This window comes from Fonsecaea erecta (genome assembly GCF_001651985.1).
Source record: "Fonsecaea erecta strain CBS 125763 chromosome Unknown Scaff5, whole genome shotgun sequence".
Classification (NCBI taxonomy): Eukaryota; Fungi; Ascomycota; class Eurotiomycetes; order Chaetothyriales; family Herpotrichiellaceae; genus Fonsecaea; species Fonsecaea erecta.
In genome coordinates, this window is record NW_017387248.1 from 1,450,578 (window position 1) to 1,467,983 (window position 17,406).

The 17,406-nt window shown below is 52.3% G+C and overlaps 8 protein-coding genes across 8 annotated transcripts; 4 read left to right on the forward strand and 4 right to left on the reverse strand.

Moving 5' to 3' along the window:
• Positions 1 to 342: 342 nt before the first annotated feature.
• On the reverse strand, positions 343 to 1,493 carry AYL99_06593 (hypothetical protein; the record flags this gene model as incomplete). The annotated part of the gene is made up of 5 exons (XM_018838102.1): positions 343 to 669; positions 792 to 875; positions 960 to 1,117; positions 1,183 to 1,293; positions 1,388 to 1,493. 5 exons carry the CDS (start codon positions 1,491 to 1,493, stop codon positions 343 to 345), a joined length of 786 nt encoding a protein of 261 aa, XP_018692662.1.
• Positions 1,494 to 2,235: 742 nt separating this feature from the next.
• On the forward strand, positions 2,236 to 3,630 carry AYL99_06594 (hypothetical protein; the record flags this gene model as incomplete). The annotated part of the gene is made up of 6 exons (XM_018838103.1): positions 2,236 to 2,341; positions 2,405 to 2,523; positions 2,595 to 2,904; positions 2,957 to 3,015; positions 3,071 to 3,165; positions 3,237 to 3,630. The coding sequence occupies 6 exons, from the start codon at positions 2,236 to 2,238 to the stop codon at positions 3,628 to 3,630; spliced, it is 1,083 nt and encodes a 360-aa protein (XP_018692663.1).
• A 981-nt stretch (positions 3,631 to 4,611) lies between these two features.
• On the forward strand, positions 4,612 to 5,704 carry AYL99_06595 (hypothetical protein; the record flags this gene model as incomplete). Its single annotated transcript, XM_018838104.1, has 2 exons — positions 4,612 to 4,775; positions 4,843 to 5,704. 2 exons carry the CDS (start codon positions 4,612 to 4,614, stop codon positions 5,702 to 5,704), a joined length of 1,026 nt encoding a protein of 341 aa, XP_018692664.1.
• Positions 5,705 to 6,806: 1,102 nt separating this feature from the next.
• On the forward strand, positions 6,807 to 7,323 carry AYL99_06596 (hypothetical protein; the record flags this gene model as incomplete). The annotated part of the gene is made up of 2 exons (XM_018838105.1): positions 6,807 to 6,821; positions 6,871 to 7,323. 2 exons carry the CDS (start codon positions 6,807 to 6,809, stop codon positions 7,321 to 7,323), a joined length of 468 nt encoding a protein of 155 aa, XP_018692665.1.
• Positions 7,324 to 8,119: 796 nt separating this feature from the next.
• On the reverse strand, positions 8,120 to 9,052 carry AYL99_06597 (hypothetical protein; the record flags this gene model as incomplete). Its single annotated transcript, XM_018838106.1, has 1 exon — positions 8,120 to 9,052. The coding sequence occupies one exon, from the start codon at positions 9,050 to 9,052 to the stop codon at positions 8,120 to 8,122; it is 933 nt and encodes a 310-aa protein (XP_018692666.1).
• Positions 9,053 to 9,498: 446 nt separating this feature from the next.
• On the reverse strand, positions 9,499 to 10,723 carry AYL99_06598 (transcription initiation protein SPT3; the record flags this gene model as incomplete). The annotated part of the gene is made up of 3 exons (XM_018838107.1): positions 9,499 to 10,128; positions 10,184 to 10,384; positions 10,436 to 10,723. The coding sequence occupies 3 exons, from the start codon at positions 10,721 to 10,723 to the stop codon at positions 9,499 to 9,501; spliced, it is 1,119 nt and encodes a 372-aa protein (XP_018692667.1).
• Positions 10,724 to 11,436: 713 nt separating this feature from the next.
• AYL99_06599 (diphthine synthase) lies at positions 11,437 to 12,446 on the forward strand (the record flags this gene model as incomplete). Its single annotated transcript, XM_018838108.1, has 3 exons — positions 11,437 to 11,571; positions 11,672 to 11,796; positions 11,849 to 12,446. The coding sequence occupies 3 exons, from the start codon at positions 11,437 to 11,439 to the stop codon at positions 12,444 to 12,446; spliced, it is 858 nt and encodes a 285-aa protein (XP_018692668.1).
• A 3,976-nt stretch (positions 12,447 to 16,422) lies between these two features.
• AYL99_06600 (lactam utilization protein lamB) lies at positions 16,423 to 17,289 on the reverse strand (the record flags this gene model as incomplete). The annotated part of the gene is made up of 3 exons (XM_018838109.1): positions 16,423 to 16,964; positions 17,013 to 17,184; positions 17,233 to 17,289. The coding sequence occupies 3 exons, from the start codon at positions 17,287 to 17,289 to the stop codon at positions 16,423 to 16,425; spliced, it is 771 nt and encodes a 256-aa protein (XP_018692669.1).
• Between the last annotated feature and the right edge of the window lie 117 nt (positions 17,290 to 17,406).

The window sequence follows — 17,406 nt, forward strand, 5'->3', positions numbered from 1 at the left end:
GAAGGCAGAGCATTGCGGTAGAAGCACAGGGAAAGCAGCGATGGCAGAACAATCAATTCTAGTTCATGAATTCTGTCACGGCGCAGGGTTGCGGCGCACTACCTGCACCAGCTGTCACGCCAGAAATGCCTTTATTCAGGGAACCGTACCGAGAATGCTCCCTTCATCATGCTTGCTTTCTAATTTAGATTTCCTCGAAAAGCACCCGGCAGCAGCTGCATGCCAAATGCGACCGAATGAATTCTTCCCATGGCCCATGAATGAATTATCGTCAAACCCAATTTCCAAGCTCATCACCAACTACCCGCTCTGCTGTTCCTTGACAAGCGAACCACATCTCCATCACCAGCCCGTGTACCCTCCGTCGACTAACAGATCCGCCCCCGTGACGTACGAGCTTGCATCCGACAGGAGAAAGATAATGGGCCCTCTGTAATTCTCCGGCGCGGACAGCCGCTTCAGCATCGTCTCCTCGGTCCACAAGTGCTCAAAGTTGCTGTCTAAGAGCACGCCCGCGGTCATCGGGGTGCGGATGACGCCGGGGCTGACCGAGTTGACTCGGATCGAGGGCCCCGCGTCGTCGGTCGAGGAGCCCCATTCGGACGCCAGGTTGCGCGTGAGCTGGTGCACTCCGGCCTTGGAGGCCGCGTACGCCGCGTTGGGTGTGCCCTGCCAGAATCCAAAGAGGACAACCACAATGTCAGCCCTCATGTGTGTGTCTCTCTCTCAGCCGCGGTGGTGTCATTGGAGAAAAGGATGGCCTTTGTAGGGACAATGAAAAAGCAACACACTTTGTTGACCATGTATCCGCTTATGCTCGCGATGAAGACAAAACTGGCGGAGAAATTGTGCTTCTTGACCAGCTGCGCCGCTGCCTACGCACATATCAGCGTCCCGACGAGGTTGACTTCGATGATACGCTTCGCATTCTCGACGGGGAAGTTAATGGACGGGCTAACCCAGCCGATCGCGGCGCGGTTGACCAGTCCGCGCAGGGGGTATCGGGCGGCGGCGACGGCGTCTTCGAACATAGCGTAGGTCGACTCGAGGTTGGAGATGTCGCATTGGCAGTAGGCGACGACGGTCCCGCTCTTCTCCGCGGCTCTGTATAGGTCTTCTAAAGGCACCGGCGTTAGTTATTTGAAGCCATGTTTGGTGTGGTGGTCTGTCGCAAAGCCATACCTGTGTGAGAAGCCTTGGGCTCCGCGTCGCGATCGATAGCAATCACGTCAGCGCCAGACTGCAAAATCGCCTTGGCCACCACGACGCCCATCCCGCCCATGGCGCCGGTTACTGTATTCAGGGTAAGTGCTCGCTCTTGCAGAAGATGTGGTATGGCGGGAAATGGACAACATTATTGATCCCACATTTCTGTCTTGTCACATACCGATAATTGTTCTGTGGTCGAGCGAAAAGAGGTCCCTGGTTGAGTCGCTTTCTGGGCCCTGCTGCCCGTTCGTCGCTTGCTCGACAAAGGGTTCTTTTGAGATCATGTTGCTTGTAGAACCGTGGATCAAGGAGGAGAAAAGTGTTTTGTTACACCGAAGGGGGGAGGGAGGAGGTGGTGTTAGAGAGCTGCTATTGGTCCTGCAGTATGAATGCAGTACGAACGCAGTTTGGCCTAGAAAGAGGCTGAGAAAGCAAGGAACAGTCATTCAGTCACTGCTTCCTCCCAGCCTGTATTTTTGAGTCTCTCCATTGTAGTTGCCGAAGTAGACCCAGAGTACCATCGTCTTAAGATGTGACACCACGAAGAGGTGCCGCTGTGTCTGCATGGAAAGTTCTCAATCTGCTGGGGCTGGACTCGATGATGGTGAGTTGTCTCATTCCAGTATCGTGGTGTTGCCGCTAGAACTGTACCTCATATCATCTATGGTTAGCGGCGGATGGCGGACCGCCGGCAAAGAACCATGGACCAACAGCCCCTCAGGACGAGTTGGTGGGTTGTGGTGGCGGATGCCGCAGTTTTCTCCGTGACGAGGCGTAATGAGGAGACAGGAGACGTCCACCGGTATCGGGAAAACAAGAGAGTCGGAGGAATAAACAAAGACGGCACCGGATTGAATCAAAAGAAAACCAGGCTTCTGGTCATTTGTTCCTGCGCTCAGACTAGCGGACCGCACAGAGTACCAAATGGGCATCGAATACTAGTTTTCTCCTTGTTAGGATCGAGGCATTACAGCTTGTCTGTCCTAAACCTCGTCGACAAGTACAACTCTGGCCATCGCATACATCATGGCACCACGCTCCCTTCTCGACAGACTCGAAGAGCTCTGCAATGTCGACGTCGATGATGTGGACACAGAACTTATCAGGAGCTTGCCTTTCGCTCCTCACAACCGTATGTCATTGACACCTGAGGGTTGGTGAAAGAGCGTCTCAGATCGCTAATTGAGTCGATCAGAGACTTCGAACCAAGGTGTTATTACCAAAGAGCTGCTGAAGCCTGAGAACCAGACGCTTCTAGAGGAGCTTGTTGACAAGTATGGCAAGGAGGGCTGGGAGAAAGTGTATAACATGGCGGTACGCGATATTCTAGCCATTTCGTGAATGCTCGCATGTTTTCAGTTCTGACGAGCGCTGGGAGATCTCAGGCTGTGACCTTCTGTGCCAGGAATGTCCCATATTTGTCTGGTCGTGTCCTCGTCCAGACCTCCCTTCGTCATGTGAATGACCGTGCTGCCATAATCAAACAATGCCACGAATATGCCGACGAGTTTGAGAAAGCCGGTGTGTCAAGAGATCGTTTCGCAATCAAAGTGCCATTTTCTGGAGCTGCGGCTTCGGCAGCTCTCGAGCTCAATGCGCAAGGCATTCGCACGCTAGCGACGGCTGTCTTCTCTCTTGAGCAAGCTATCGCAGCCAGCCAGTCAAACTGCCTATTTATCAGCCCATACTACAATGGTCAGTCTTCAAACTCTCCGCTAGCTGCATACCAAACTTACCTTTATACTAGAAATTGCAGCACATTTTGATCCAAAGCTACGTCCACAGGTCAAGGACCCAGCTCTCGAGGTACATTCTGTCCATTTGTTATCACATCGGTGCAACAAGCTGACAGTCCCTCTAGCATCCCATGTCAGCCCGCGTAATACACATGCTGAAGACATTTGCCCAAGCTTATGTACAGACTGGAAAGGAGCAACCGATTATGGTCATTGCGAGGTAAGTCGCGCGCCAGAGAGCGCTGCTCGGATTATTACAGAGCTGCTGTTGACACTTACTGCTTACCACAGCCATTTTAACATTACTGAGGTTCTTGCGATGGCCGAATTGGGTTGTCAACATGTCACTATTCAGGGCCCCAATCTCAAGAAGCTCATGGAGACACTGGATACCCTTCCTCCGGTGCTTAACAAGAAGCCTAAACATCCGTATGCTGAATTCGCCGTTGCGGAGCGTCTGAAGACACTGGAGACCCTGGATCCGCTTTCCGGATCCGACTGGAATGGAGTGCAAGCCACGATGGATATAGACTTTGTGGTGGATGGCGGGAGAAAGCTTGACCAATTTATCGCAGAGAATGCAGTGCTGAATAGAAGGTTCGCAGATGCCTGCAGACTTTTCCTCGGGGCCGAAGAGAAGGCTAAGGTGGCTGTTGAAAGGGTTATGGCGGCCAGAGGCTTATAAGGACCGAGATTGAGGTCGGACGTTGCGTGGAGAGAGTGCTTTGAAAGGGGCGATGTAGAATGACGTCCATCAGCCCGTCAGTGGCCTGCACTCTGCATGCAACTGCTCATGTTGACTTCAAGTCTCTCGCTCTTCTGTTGAGTCTTCAATAGTGTAAAAAAACCCATGCTTCATTTTTAGCAACCGAGTGACAGCCAAGAGGGACTATTTACTTCAATCAGTTGGGAAAAATGGCACCCAGCAGATGTACCAATCTTTCCACGTCATACATCCCGATGGCCATTGCAGTCTCATCGCGTTCGAAGGCTGCGCAGCCGCTGCTTTCTGTGTATGGAACTTACGATTTCAAGGCCGCATTCAATGCTCGATCCAGGTAGTGCCTATGATCTTAGAAGCCCAACCGCCGTCTCCAGCAGCTGTGAAAGGTCGTCAATGGAATCGGCAAGTGCAGGAGCCTGGCCAGCGAGCGCAATGATCAGCGCATAGACTACTTAACTGTGTTAAATAGATCACTTAGCCATAGATTTCGCAGAGATGAGCATGTAAGCAACCTACCATTGTGCTGTACTAAAAGTGTATGGAGACCTCTTCGACAGAACATGACCAGCAGTCAGAAGAAAGATCCGGCTAGCAGTGAGTACAGAGCGGCATCACCCTCGTCCCAAAGAGGGGTGAGTAGGGCGTCGATTTACCTTCTCTTGGCAACAGCAGCAACAATTGCAATGGCGGGGAGAAACCTCGGCCCACGTCGAAAGTTCGTCAACCTGTCGATCTGAGAATCCCGCCATCTTCCTTAACACTTTAGTACTCACTGGTCACTGGTAGCCTGTCTTTCTATTACATTTCACCCATTTCCTTCAAGAGGCCTGTGGGTGGATGCCCCTCTGGCCTTGCTTTTGACACCCATCTCACCGGAGCAGTGGCTAAACCAGACAGGATGAGCGACTGTTCACCTCCGAGACAAGAGTTGCAGTATCAGTCATGCTAGAATTCCGCACCCAAGGCTTCCAGGGCTATGCAGTCAAATATTCCCCTTTCTTTGACAACCGCATAGCGGTTGCAGCAGCAGCAAATTATGGCCTCGTGGGAAACGGACGGCTGTATGCCCTGGAGCTGACAGCTCAAGGCATTGTGCCTCTCAAAGTGTACTGAATCTCGACTCCATGCTTTCAGGGAAGACATTAGGAATATCAGTGCTGACCGGTCGACTAGCTACCCTACACAAGATGCACTCTACGATGTAACGCACTCCGAAGCCCACAGTTCCCATCTTCTCACTGCCTCCGGGGACGGATCATTGCGCCTCTACGACACTTCCCTGGCACCGGAATTCCCCATTGCCAAATTTGAAGAACATTCGCGGGAAGCCTTCTCCTGCAGTTGGAACCTCACATCCAAGGCGACCTTTGCCTCGTCGTCCTGGGACGGCACCGTCAAGATATGGAGCCCGGAACGGCAACAGAGCCTGTTAACACTGCCCACCCATTCCTGCACGTACAGCGTCCAATGGAGTCCTCATACTGATGGGATGCTGAGCGCGGTGTGTTCCGACAGCCACCTACGAGTATGGGATTTGAGAACACCAGCCAGTGCTAGTAACCATCTTGTATTGCAAATCCCTATCCATGCGGCTCCCCTGTCGGTGGGCGCTGCGGTGGGAAAGATCCAACCGACCTTCCCACCTGCTGAAGCCCTCACTCACGATTGGAATAAATACCGTGGCACAGTCGTCGCCACTGCCGGGGTTGACCGCATTATCCGAACATTTGACATCCGGCAGCCCAAGGGGCCCCTGCATCTGTTACAGGGACATACCTACGCGGTGCGGAAGGTTGCATGGAGTCCCCACCTCCCCGATCTACTACTGAGCGCCAGCTATGATATGACTTGTCGTGTCTGGACGGACGGAGGCGAGCAAGGAGGTCCCGCTAGAGAACTCGGTAGCATGGGTCGTCATACCGAATTCGCGACTGGGGTAGATTGGTGTCTGTTCGGTAGTGAAGGGTGGGCGGCCAGCTGTGGTTGGGACGAACGCCTCTGTGTCTGGGATGTGCGAACAGTCATGCATCCGTGATGCCACGTACGAAGGTGTTGTTGGATTGTTTGCGGCCATGGGGATCACCTTCAGAGTTGGATAACAAGGAATTCCATCCTGTCACAGAGGGAAGCATGACAAGTTCAAACCCGACTACTGCTATCACCAACAGCTCGAAAGTGGATATGCCAGATATCAGAATCTGAAACTCTTATGCGTCGTGGCTGATCCGACCCAGAAACAAGCTTCATCGCCGACTTATGTTACATCTTGCAACTTGAACGACCTACAGGACCTCGTACCGGTTCGGCAGACAGGTGCGGAAGGGAATGACAGGATGGAGAACCAGGATGGCCTTTGCAGTTTGGGCCCCAGTGTCCAATCTCGTTTCCTCACTCGTCGCCACAGTTCAGCCAATCAGCCTGCCAAGACCTTCTCGAAGTCACGGATACTGTCGATCACCAGCGCCTCTTCGACTTTTCTTTTTGCTTTCGTGCTCGATATCTAGGCCTTGATAGGTGTCGGCAGAACAACTCTATCTGGGTCAGGGTTGTCGCTAAAGTGATGCTTTCACACTGCTTGCTTACCCTCCACGGCCTTTGAGCGTCGTAACGGGGACTTCTGGCACCTCGTGCAGGCGCCCGTCTGGGGAAATCTCTCGGTGTGGCCTCTTGAGGTTCTGCGTATCTGGTGTTGCGGGTACCTGCTGCAGGAGGAACAGGGTTCAGCCTGGTCTTTGTTGATGGTTCCCTGTTGGCATCCTGGTCGGCCGAGGTAGCACAACCGCGATTGATGAGCATATCGCATCCTGAGAGGAGCACGTTTTCCCCTGCGGCTTGAATCGGGAGCGAGTGATTGTTGCAGGATCATGGTGGACATTTGTTTGTGTTCTAAACTCTCCACGTCGGTCAGTGGAGTCCAAAACTGTGAAGAGCCTGTGCTGCTTTTGAATACTACTTAAAGGGATCTCACGACCGTCGTTTGACGAAGCCGACCATCGAAGAGCTGCTGGAACGACCATACGAAACCGCACAGACCAGTCCCCTAGCCGGAGACGGTCTCTCAATACGGTATCTGACATCCATTCTTCGTGGTGTACCCTCAAGCCCCAGATCAAGCACTTCAAATCCGCACCACAGAGATGCAGCTCCCAAAGGTTCGAGGAAACCGTATGAGGTATCATACACCTTCTAATTCCTCTCCAGGTCTTAGCCAGCGTTGTCTTCGCGCTCACCCCGGTTCTTGCTCTCCCACCAGTTCTCTCCTCCAGCAAACAGCCTGTGTCACCCTCATTCTGGCCTCGGGAATTCAACGCTTTCACGAAGCGCCAATCCTGCGTCGAAACCTGCGGCGATGTCTGCTACTGGCAATCGGACATTGACGCTGCCGTCTCCAAAGGCTATTCGCTCTATCAGGATGGACAGACGGAGGGATCCGACGACTACCCCCACCAATACAATGACTACGAGGGATTCGACTTCTCCGTCGATGGGCCGTACTATGAATTCCCCATCCTGGACGACTTCAAGGTGTATGATGGAGGGTCTCCCGGTCCGGATCGCGTCATTTTCAATGCAGACGGGGACTATGCAGGAGTCATTACACATACGGGTGCCAGTGGCGATGATTTTGTCGCGTGTGAGGGGGCTGACCCGTGATTATGTCCTGTATACACAGGTGGCACACAGATGGAGATCGAGCGTTGGGATGCGTTCAACGAAACCGAAACCACGGGTTCCAGTGTACAGGCAAGGCCTCCCTGTTTTGATTTTGTGGAGATAGTGACATGCGACTACGGAAGGTGTTGTAAAATAGCATCGTCGGAGGAGGAGGAGGAGGACGAAAGAAACTTATTTTTATTCTCTCCCCATTCGCAAATGGTCTAAAGCCGTGTCCGTATGTCTGTCTGTCTTCCGTCTAATGCTTCTTCGCCCGCCTGCCCGGCGCCGCATGGCCAACCAATGCATATTTATATGTATATATCGCTAAATAGAGGAAGAAGAAAGAAAGGAGAGTCTGTCTGTACGTATGTATGAAGGGATGTCATTGGGGATTGAGACCAGTCTCACATCCATGTGTTCATTCTCCTTTCCCCCATGATGCCACGTTTCTCGTTATTCTCGTCGCATCATTTGTTGTCACGCCCAGTCCAGTCCAGTCCGCGGCTCGGCTGCTCAGTCTCTTTGTCTCTCGAATGGCACGGCATCCATCACCGTTCCGGCGAAACCGAGATAGATAGATAGATAGATCTTGTCTCGGGTGTGTTCCCTCGGCACCTACCTACCCCTCCTACCTCAAAGACCAAGACCACCGCCGGCCGCTATTTGTTGTTCCCTGTTAGACAGGGGAGAATAGAAGAAGCACATACACACGATTTTATTTTCTTTTTTCCCCCATTCCAGGGTACACATGGGAGAAAAGAAAAAGGAGGGGGGCCTTCCTGCATCACAAGCATCACTTCTCGCCCAAGCGATTCTCGACGCCCTCGCGCACCTTCTTGCGCACGTCGGCCAGCTCCTCCTTGCTGGCGTCGTAGCGCACGTTGCCAGCCTGGTTGAAGGGGTTCTCGTCGGACCGCTCGAACTCCTTCTTGATGAGCTCGATCTTCTGGTTGCGCCGCAGGCCGGGTCGCTCCCGGTCGATCTCCGGCAGCCGTCGCTCCTCGTACGCCTTGTACGCCGCCGGAAAGCGGCGCTCCGGGTGGCGGTCGAGCTTCATGTCGTTGGCCGACCCCGTCGTCAGCGACAGGGCGTCCAGCGCGTTGTCGATGCCCGACGCGTTCAGCGCCCGCTCTTTGCTGCTGCCGCTGGGTTGGTCCCCGTCGAGTTGGGCCAGGTCCAGCGTGCCCCGGCTGCTGCTGCTCTTCTTCTCCGCCGTCTTCTTGTTCGCCCCCTTGGGTTTGTCTCGCATCCCCTTCTCTTCGGCCGCGAGCATCGCCTCCCGCTCGGCCTTCTTCGCCGCCTGCTCTGCGGCCTTGGCCGCCGCCGCTTGTTTCTTGGACGTGTCCTTGGAGCCCTGTTGCCATTTCTCCTCCTCGCGCGCGGCCGCTACGGCGTCTGCGGCGGCTTGCTTCTGCGCCGCGGCGTCGGCTTTGCGGGCATTGCCTGCAGCTTTTCTGGTGTTTTCGCCTTTGCCTTTCGGTGCCATCGGTGCGGCTGTTGTGGTTCTTGTTATTGCCTGCCCTGTCGGCGTGCGGCCAGTGGTGGTGTTGGTGATGCAGCAGTAGTAGTTGTTGTTGTTATTCCCCTCCTCGTCGAGGCGGGGTTGAGGGGTCGGTGGCGCTCGGGAGTCGAGGTAGGCCCTGGTGGTGATGTAGGTGGTGATGTTGACGATCACGAAAATGCGGATGAATTGTGTGGGAGAGAAGATGAACGGATTATGAGGCATGCAAAGAGAAATGTGGACTGGTGTGATTGGAGAACTAAGAAGGCGGCGTCCAGTTAGTTACATATAATATGACTCCGACTTGCGATGGCTCTGGGCAATCCATCGTGTGGTCTTCGGTCTTCTCTCACGCTCTCACATATCATGGCCTAGCGCTTTTTACTCTGCTGGTGATGTCCCTTGTTAACGCGGCATGATGTAATAGAGAGCAAGGACTCCAAAGTTTCTCTACCCGCCGGTGCTCATTGATGGCTCCCAGTTACAGAGATCTGGGGTAGAGGAGAATACTCCAAGGCATTCTCGATGATATCGATATCCTGTGCACGAAGTCCCTGTGCCTGGGATGCCACCCCTAACTCATAATCACAAGAGGGGTATCGTATCTGATCATGTCCCTAAATCTCCAGCATTCGTAGCAACCAAAACCCCCAACGCCTTCGCTCAAAACCTCAAATCAACCTCAGTGGTGTCCTCATCCCAGCGAAGCCCTGTCTCATGAACTTGTACTTGTTAGGCACCGTCTGCAGTCTTCGGAATGCCTCTCGGACATGTTTGGGTTCGACCGGTGTCCTGCCTTCCTCGGGCATCTCGAACAGACTGCACCCTTCTCTCTTCCGTTTCTTCGACGCGTCCTGATCGCCCCGACCACCATTCTGTTTTTTATTGGCGACATCTTCCGCAGCTTTGACCTTCAACGCCTCCTCGGTGAGGGTCTGGACAATCTCAAACGTCAAGAAGCCGAGAATATCCACTGCATCGTCGTTTGGTCTGTTGTCAATGATCGTCCCAAACCCGGCCCATTCGCGAAATCGCTTGCCCTTGCGGAATGTGAAGCTGGCCTGACGACAGTCGGACCAGTAGACATACTCATCCTTGGTCATGTTCTTGGTGCGCTCGTCGGCCGAGGCGAGGCGGGCGAGGGTAGCCTCGTTCTGCTCCTCTTCCTCTTCGTCTTCCTCGTCGTCTCTCTCGGGCACTTGTTCTGCGTAAAATGATTGGATTTCCCAGGGCAAGACTAGTTTGGCTTTCTTGTTCGCGGTAGTTTTTTGCGGCGCGGATGGGTTGACACCTCCGGAGGCCTAGAGGCTCATTTCGTTATTCCCTTCCGAAGCGACTGGGGTAACAGGTACCTACCTCGTCGAAGTCGCCGACTTCAGCGGCATCACCCCCACCTTTGTCATCCGAGTCCTTCACATTCTTGCGGACATCCTTCCACGAGAGGAAAGTCTTGAGTCTGGACACTTTGGCTCTGTCGTGGCGAATCTGAAAGATGAGGTCGGCGATCGAGATGGTCTTGGACCCTCGACGGTTTGCGAGTGCCGTTGCTTGGGTCAGCTGTTGAGGAGGTCAGCAAGATTGTAGACAGTCATCCAAAGAACATCTGACCATTTCGATAACTTGCTCTCTGACGATTTCTTCAATCATCCAAGTGGTCTCTGCGCTTGGCTCGGCCGTTTCACCACTCACGAACATCATCTGTTCAATCCAGTGCATCAGTCTCAGCTCGAAGTCGTTCAGGCTTTCAAAGTCATCGTCATCTCCAGGTCTCTCTGAAGAAGGTGCTGCGGCGCCGTTGTCGTCCTTAGGGAGACCTTTGTATGTGTGCGGCTCGGCGGGGGTATCTCTAAAGATGAGAGCTTCTTGAACGCCTTTTCCAGGGTCTCGTGTTGCCATGATGTTGAGTTCAGGCCATGCTCTAGGTGTTGCTTGTGCAGCTTTAGGTTCTTGTTGCCATTCACCGCTTGGACTGAGAGACTGTAGTGCTTAAGAGACTCCGCCAGATTATTTCCGAAGGAGCAGCGTCAAAAGAGACGCTTGGGGATGTAACAGGCGGTCGCCGTGGGCAAATGTGCCGTGATACATCTGGACAAATTGACATCGGCGGCTCTCAGTTCGTCAAGTCTGCTGCTGGCAGCGGTGTTGGCGATATGAGTCGGCTTCAATATATGGTGGATTGTCGGTATCTCCAGGGATCCGGTACTTTGCTGGAACGAAACGCCATGGCTGAGAAAAGCTGCTCACCTGCTGGATTTCCTGCCGGTATTTAGCTGGTCTTTCACCCGCCATCTCGACTCCTCGGCTTGCCCCTGTCAAGGTTGTCTCTTCTGCTCTTTGTTTGGTTCTGTTCGTTTCATACGGACAGCTTGGGAGAAGTGATTGCGCTCCTCCTTGCTAGGCAGCACACGGCCGGCTACGATGGGATAAGATGCAATGGATGACTGAACAATATCAGGGATGATACGCGGGAGTTGGACAAGAGCTCCCCGAATGTGCCGAAGTTGTCACGTGCACCATCCCCATAATGTATCTCCCTCAAAAACCCATTCATTCATACATGGTCATTTTGTCACTTTGCTTCACGTCAATACTCCCGACAATAGGCCAACATGCTTTATCTTGTTGGGCTCGGTCTCGCGGATGAGACAGATATCACTGTCAAAGGACTGGAAGTTGTGAAGCGCGCAGAAAGAGTCTACCTCGAGGCATACACCAGCATTCTTCACGTTGGGAAGGAAAAGTTGGTATGACCAGCCACTTGTTTACCCATCTATCGCTATTTCACCTTCTAGCTACTTCGTCGCATATCTTGCTGACATGGCTCTTCTCTGACAGTCAAGGTAGGAGTCATTCTATGGACGGCCCGTAATCGTAGCCGACCGCGAGATGGTCGAATCCTCCAGCGACGAGATCCTGGAAGGGGCCGACAAGGCCGACATTGCTTTTCTGGTTGTCGGCGATCCTTTCGGGTAGGATTGTACACCACGCCATAATTGACCTTTCGTCTGACGCACCTTGCAGGGCCACAACTCATACTGATCTTGTCCTTCGGGCTCAAGAGCTCTCTATCCCCGTCAAGTCTATTCCCAATGCCTCGATTCTCAATGCCATCGGTGCAACCGGTCTACAGCTCTACAACTTTGGCCAGACTGTCTCGATGGTCTTCTTTACTGAGAACTGGAAACCCGCCAGCTTCTACGATCGCATCCGAGAAAATGCCTCAATTGGCCTGCACACCTTAATGCTGCTAGATATCAAAGTCAAAGAGCAGTCACTTGAGAACATGGCAAGGGGAAGAAAGGTATACGAGCCTCCACGCTACATGACTGTCATGCAGTGTGCACAACAGATGCTGGAAATAGAGGATGAGAAGAAGGAACAAGTCTATGCGCAAGACAGTCTAGCTATCGGCTGCGCACGAGTGGGTGCAGATGACCAACAATTTGCTTGCGGGACACTGAAGGAGCTGTGTGATGTTGACTTGGGTCCTCCGCTGCATAGCCTCGTGCTTCTCGGTAAAAGAGCGCATGAGCTGGAGAAGGACTACATCAAGAAGTTTGCGGTAAACGAAGAGACCTTTGAGCAGAGTTGGAAGAAGTACCATGACAGGAACCAGTGAGGTCGGTCTCGCAGCTTCTGGATGGAGATTGCGCCGCTCGTCTGAGCGAAGTGAGCAGGCTGTTGCACGTGCAGGGGAACTTGGGGCTGCACTGCTATTGGGACGCCGTTGAAGTGCCTTCTATCCGCTTCGCGCTGTCTTGTTTCTGCTCTATTGGCTGATGGACAGGAGCATGCATCGGTCCATCATGAACTCGGGCCCGCTGGACAGTCACGACACTGATACATGTGCAATTCCTCGGGTGACTAGATCCTGGATTAATGACTGTTTTTATCTCAGACAACCCAGATGAGTGAGACTCGGTAAGAAATGCAACCAGTGTTAGCGCCGCCACCATGCCCTCCTACCGCCCAAGGTGGTAAGGCCGACTGATCAAGATCTAACATCAGAAGGCGCGAATGATACGTTTGTTCAGTTGAGAGTTATGGTGATGGGAAGCTGTGGAGAGGGCAAAGGACTGGTGTGTTGCATTTTGCAGAAATTAGTACAATACCAACCCTTTACAGCCAAAACCGCTGAAACATGCAAAAAGCCATGCTCACTAACCTCCAGAACAAAGGAGAATGGAAGGGGAAGGGAAACGATCGAGCTTTTGGAAATGAGGAGAGAGTAAGGCTGGCCGACAGAGAGTGAGAGCAGGAGTACCCTGGCGAGTAGAGAAGACAAGTCAAGGTCATACTCGGCTTGCCTTACATCAAGAAGGAAACGGCACAATATGCGCAACGCATCATCCCGGACTGCGCTGGCGAGAGCGACCACAGGAACCCAGACCACCAGCCACGCAAGATGGACCAACTCACGATGTCAACCAGCACTCGAGCGACTACCATGGTAATGAGGAGAAGAGAGACAACTGCTCCACGAGATCTATGTCGTGAGCGTTAGGCTTTGAACCTGCGGTGAGAGCAACACCTTGTATACCACCAGTCGCACCTGCGCCGCCAGGTACTTTGTCCGCCAGCGCGCAAGGCAACAAGATTTGACATCTTCTTGCGCCTCCATCACCAGCTAAGCTAGCTATAAATAACGGCTCTGTGCAAGCCCGCAACCAAGTGACTACAAGTTCAGTCAAGGAGAGTGATCATGAAGAGTAGAAATGGTTAATGGATTAGTTCGAAAGCGTTGTGGCGGGTTGCCCTATTTTACATAGATATTTGGTGTTGTATTTTCGAACACCAAGTTGGAGGAAAACTCCATGATAGGAACCTAAGGGAAAACATTTGGATTCAATTTCAACTGTCATGATGAACCCCTTTACATTCAATCCCAAATCTGCTGATGTTGTAGTAGTCAATCCATTCCAGTTCTAACAAGTGTGGCTTGATTGGCCCATTTCTACATCACACTAAGCTAATCTGGTTAAGATCAAGTCGAGATTTGACCCCCAAGCGACAATCATACTTTGACAGCAGATACCTAAGCTACATAATGTTGTATTACTCAAATTTCTTCAACAATCAGACAACTGAGTCTCCATTGTGGTGTAGCGGTTCGTAACATCCAGCTCCTAAGCAATCGGTTCTGTATCTAACAATCAATCACAGGTAACATCTGTCGCTCTCATCTCCAGATCTCTGATTTGATAGCGCCGACAAGCCCGGGGTTCGACTCCCCGCAGTGGAATTTCTTTTTTCATCGTCCTTTATACATTCAACGAATCTTATGCTAAGTTTTTTTTTCACGTGTAACTTGTGACCTACAAAAAGACATGACAACAACATGACACCAGCCCCAGGTAGCAATATCACAGGGGCAGGGACACATTGAATTGATTCGGCCCTTTTAATGGGGTTACACCAGAACCAGTAAACCCTTGCCCACGCCTTGAACCTTTTCCTATGACATGGACAATGGATTTCTATTGCACGACGCGTTCAGCGCCGAATTGTTGTGTTTCAACTAACTCCGTCTTTTTGGAACACCCGCTGTGAATGATATCATGGTGCTATAGTCCAGCTGTGCAATCAGGATATACGATTGACTTGGTTGGCTACACGTCGCGCCATTCTTCTCCATCTCTTTCCGCCCGTATCTCAAATTCTCGATTGTAGCTTCATTTCCACGGGTACCGTCCGAGGCCGTGGGGGCAAAACGTCAAGCAGCAGTGGCCAAGGGATGAAATACCGACGAGCAGACACTATCTTCGCTCGGAGTCAGTATATATGAGGACTGGCTACAGGCTTCGAACGACCATGGTTGAAGGGTTTGCAGCAGAAACCGGAGTTGTACTGGAATTTACATGCGCTGGAGAAGGGTAAATTATCCGAGGAAGACACCCGGGAAGGTAGCTTTTCGAAAGTTGCCATGGAACAATGCTCGTAGTAAGTATTATTTGGTTTTATTCCCAGTGACGCCAAACCGGCGGCTCAAGAGGCTCACGAGGCTGTGTCGACCTCGCTTAGAGCAAACCAATCATGGGCGAATTCTCGAAGATCGCAATCGTTAGCACTGGAAGTCTAATCATGCCTCAAAGACGTCCATCAGCCAGTTGATATCACCATTATTGACAGGGATGACAATAACATCATGGCATGCCTGGTATCGGCCCTTTTGTAGGCTATGACTTATCCTTGGGGAAGCTTCCATGTCATTCTTGAGCCCTGCGTGGATGTTCTTGAACAACAAACTGAAAATGGACATGCCAACCGTGTCGCAAGCAGACAGTATGAATCAAAAGACACCTGAGGTCATCGCTCGTGGGACATGGTGCCTTGCAACTGTCTTGCGTATCCAGTCAGTTTCATGTGCGAAATAACGAGAGGAGCTAAGAGACTTCCGATCTGAAGTGATACATCAGCCTGGGTGCAGTAAGGAATCATCTTTCCATGAGGCAGAAAGGGGAAGAGCTGCCGTGGCACCAGACGGCCCCATGTGTCCCCAGTGAACGGAAAATGAACACTTGCTGGTACTGGCTCAACGACCCTTGGTGGTCTCGGGTTTTTGACGAATGCGCGAGTGGATAGGGGTAGCATGCCCTCGGCCGGATTTGAGAACTGAATATGATGGAGTATGAATCAAGCGTAAAGAGGATGAGGCTGTCGATGGTCGGTAATGAACTTACCTCTCTTCGCACCAGTACCAATGCTACAGGCTCCAACACGCCTGGCATGGGACTATCACACGTTGGACTGCTTTGGCGTGTGCACACATTTATTTCAATTTAAATCTGCTTCTTCTCTTCTCCTTCGCTTCTTCCCTCTCCTCGGATATAGCAGAGACCCCTTTTCCCCCTGTCCGCGCCGTCCCTTGGGTGAGTACGACTCCCATGTCCTTGCACTTCTGGTTGACATTGCCCCCTGCTGAACTCAGATCTCTTGCATCATCCGCATCATTCGCATTCATTGTGAGAGATTGTTCATGCCGACTGCTTTCAATTGCTATGGACCAGAAGTTCACCATTCGTTCGTATGTCCACCTCCGTTCCTTTTGCGTGCGGCCGTTACTAGCCCTGACTCTGGTCTCGCTCCCCCGAGTAAGTTGGAACTTTCCTTTTCGTGTTCTGGCAGTTCTGAATTCGTTCTCACCTGAAAGCACAACGATTTCACCCCCTTTTTTTCTTGCCAGAAACTGTTGTATGTATCGAGACTCTTCACCTGGAGCTTTCTAACAAGATCTTGCCGATATGATTTAGGCCTTGTTGTCCATCACTCCCATCTCCATCTTTGCGCCTTTTCCCTTTGGCGGCCGCTGTCCAAGCATGTAGTCACCATTGGTGGGGGAGCCGCGGTGGCATCAGCAGCAACAACAGCGCCGGCAGCGGCCGACGACAACGACAACAACAGTGGCAGTGGCGGTGGTAAGAAAACTAAAAAGAAGAAGAGTAGAAGCTTGATGGGGTCGGCGCCCGCGACCGCGACGACAAAGACAATGACAACGATGAGAATGACGACAGCGACAACAACGTGGCGGCAGCAGCCACCATGGGCCTTTTTTAGCGGCTTGGCCGCCATACATCGTCTCTACAAAGAGCCGTTTCTCATATCCTCCCGTGCTCCTTATTGAACTCGTCAATCACTTCCTTTGTGGTCCTGATGATTCCCAGGCAGCCAGGCGAGTCTGAATGGCAGCATATGGATATCGGATAGTCCTTCACCGGCAACTGCACCACACTCCCATCTGTGGCAGTCACGGACTGTGAGTTGAGCTGTTGGCTTACGTGCTTCCTGACGTCTTCAAGATTCCACGGCTTCTTCTTCCGGTCGATGACAAGCATGCCGTCGTTGCTGTATTTCACATCCCCATACATCTCTGCCCAGAAGGGGATACCGAGATCGTTGGCCGCCTTCTCCATGTTTGTTCCTGCAAGCCCGAAGACGGGAACGCCTTTGGGGATGCCTTCCATGACCGCTTTGGCGATTTCATAGTCACGACACATCATCCCATATAGAATGCCGTGGGGTTTGACGTGGTGCAACGGGACGCCTTCTTGGTCGAGAAATCCTTTCAACGCGCCGACTTGATACACAGTGATGGCGGTCAGTTCCTCGGGAGACATTTTGATCTCACGTCGACCGAAACCTTCGTGGCATTAGAAGCGACTTAACTTCGACAGGCCCAGGGGCTTACCTTGTATATCAGGGAGTCCAGGATGAGCCCCGACTTTGATATTATGCTTCTTACAGTTCCTGACCGTCTCCTGCATGATCAAGGGATCGCCGGCATGAAACCCACAGGCAACATTCGCGTGGTCTATCAACGGCAGCAACTCCAAATCTGGGCCACAGACATAATTGCCGTACTGCTCTAGCGATCAGATATGGCACACGGCTCGAACAGGCTCACTTACTCCTTCACCCAGATCGACATTGAGCAAGGCTTTGTGCTTGATTGGTGGAGGCGCCATCTTGAACCTGCCTTTATGGTGAATAAGGAAAAAACAACAACTTTTGCAACACCACGCAAACTCTTCTCACACACGTTTCCTTTTCAGGCGCCGAGGAGGCATCCTCTGGCCCTCCCC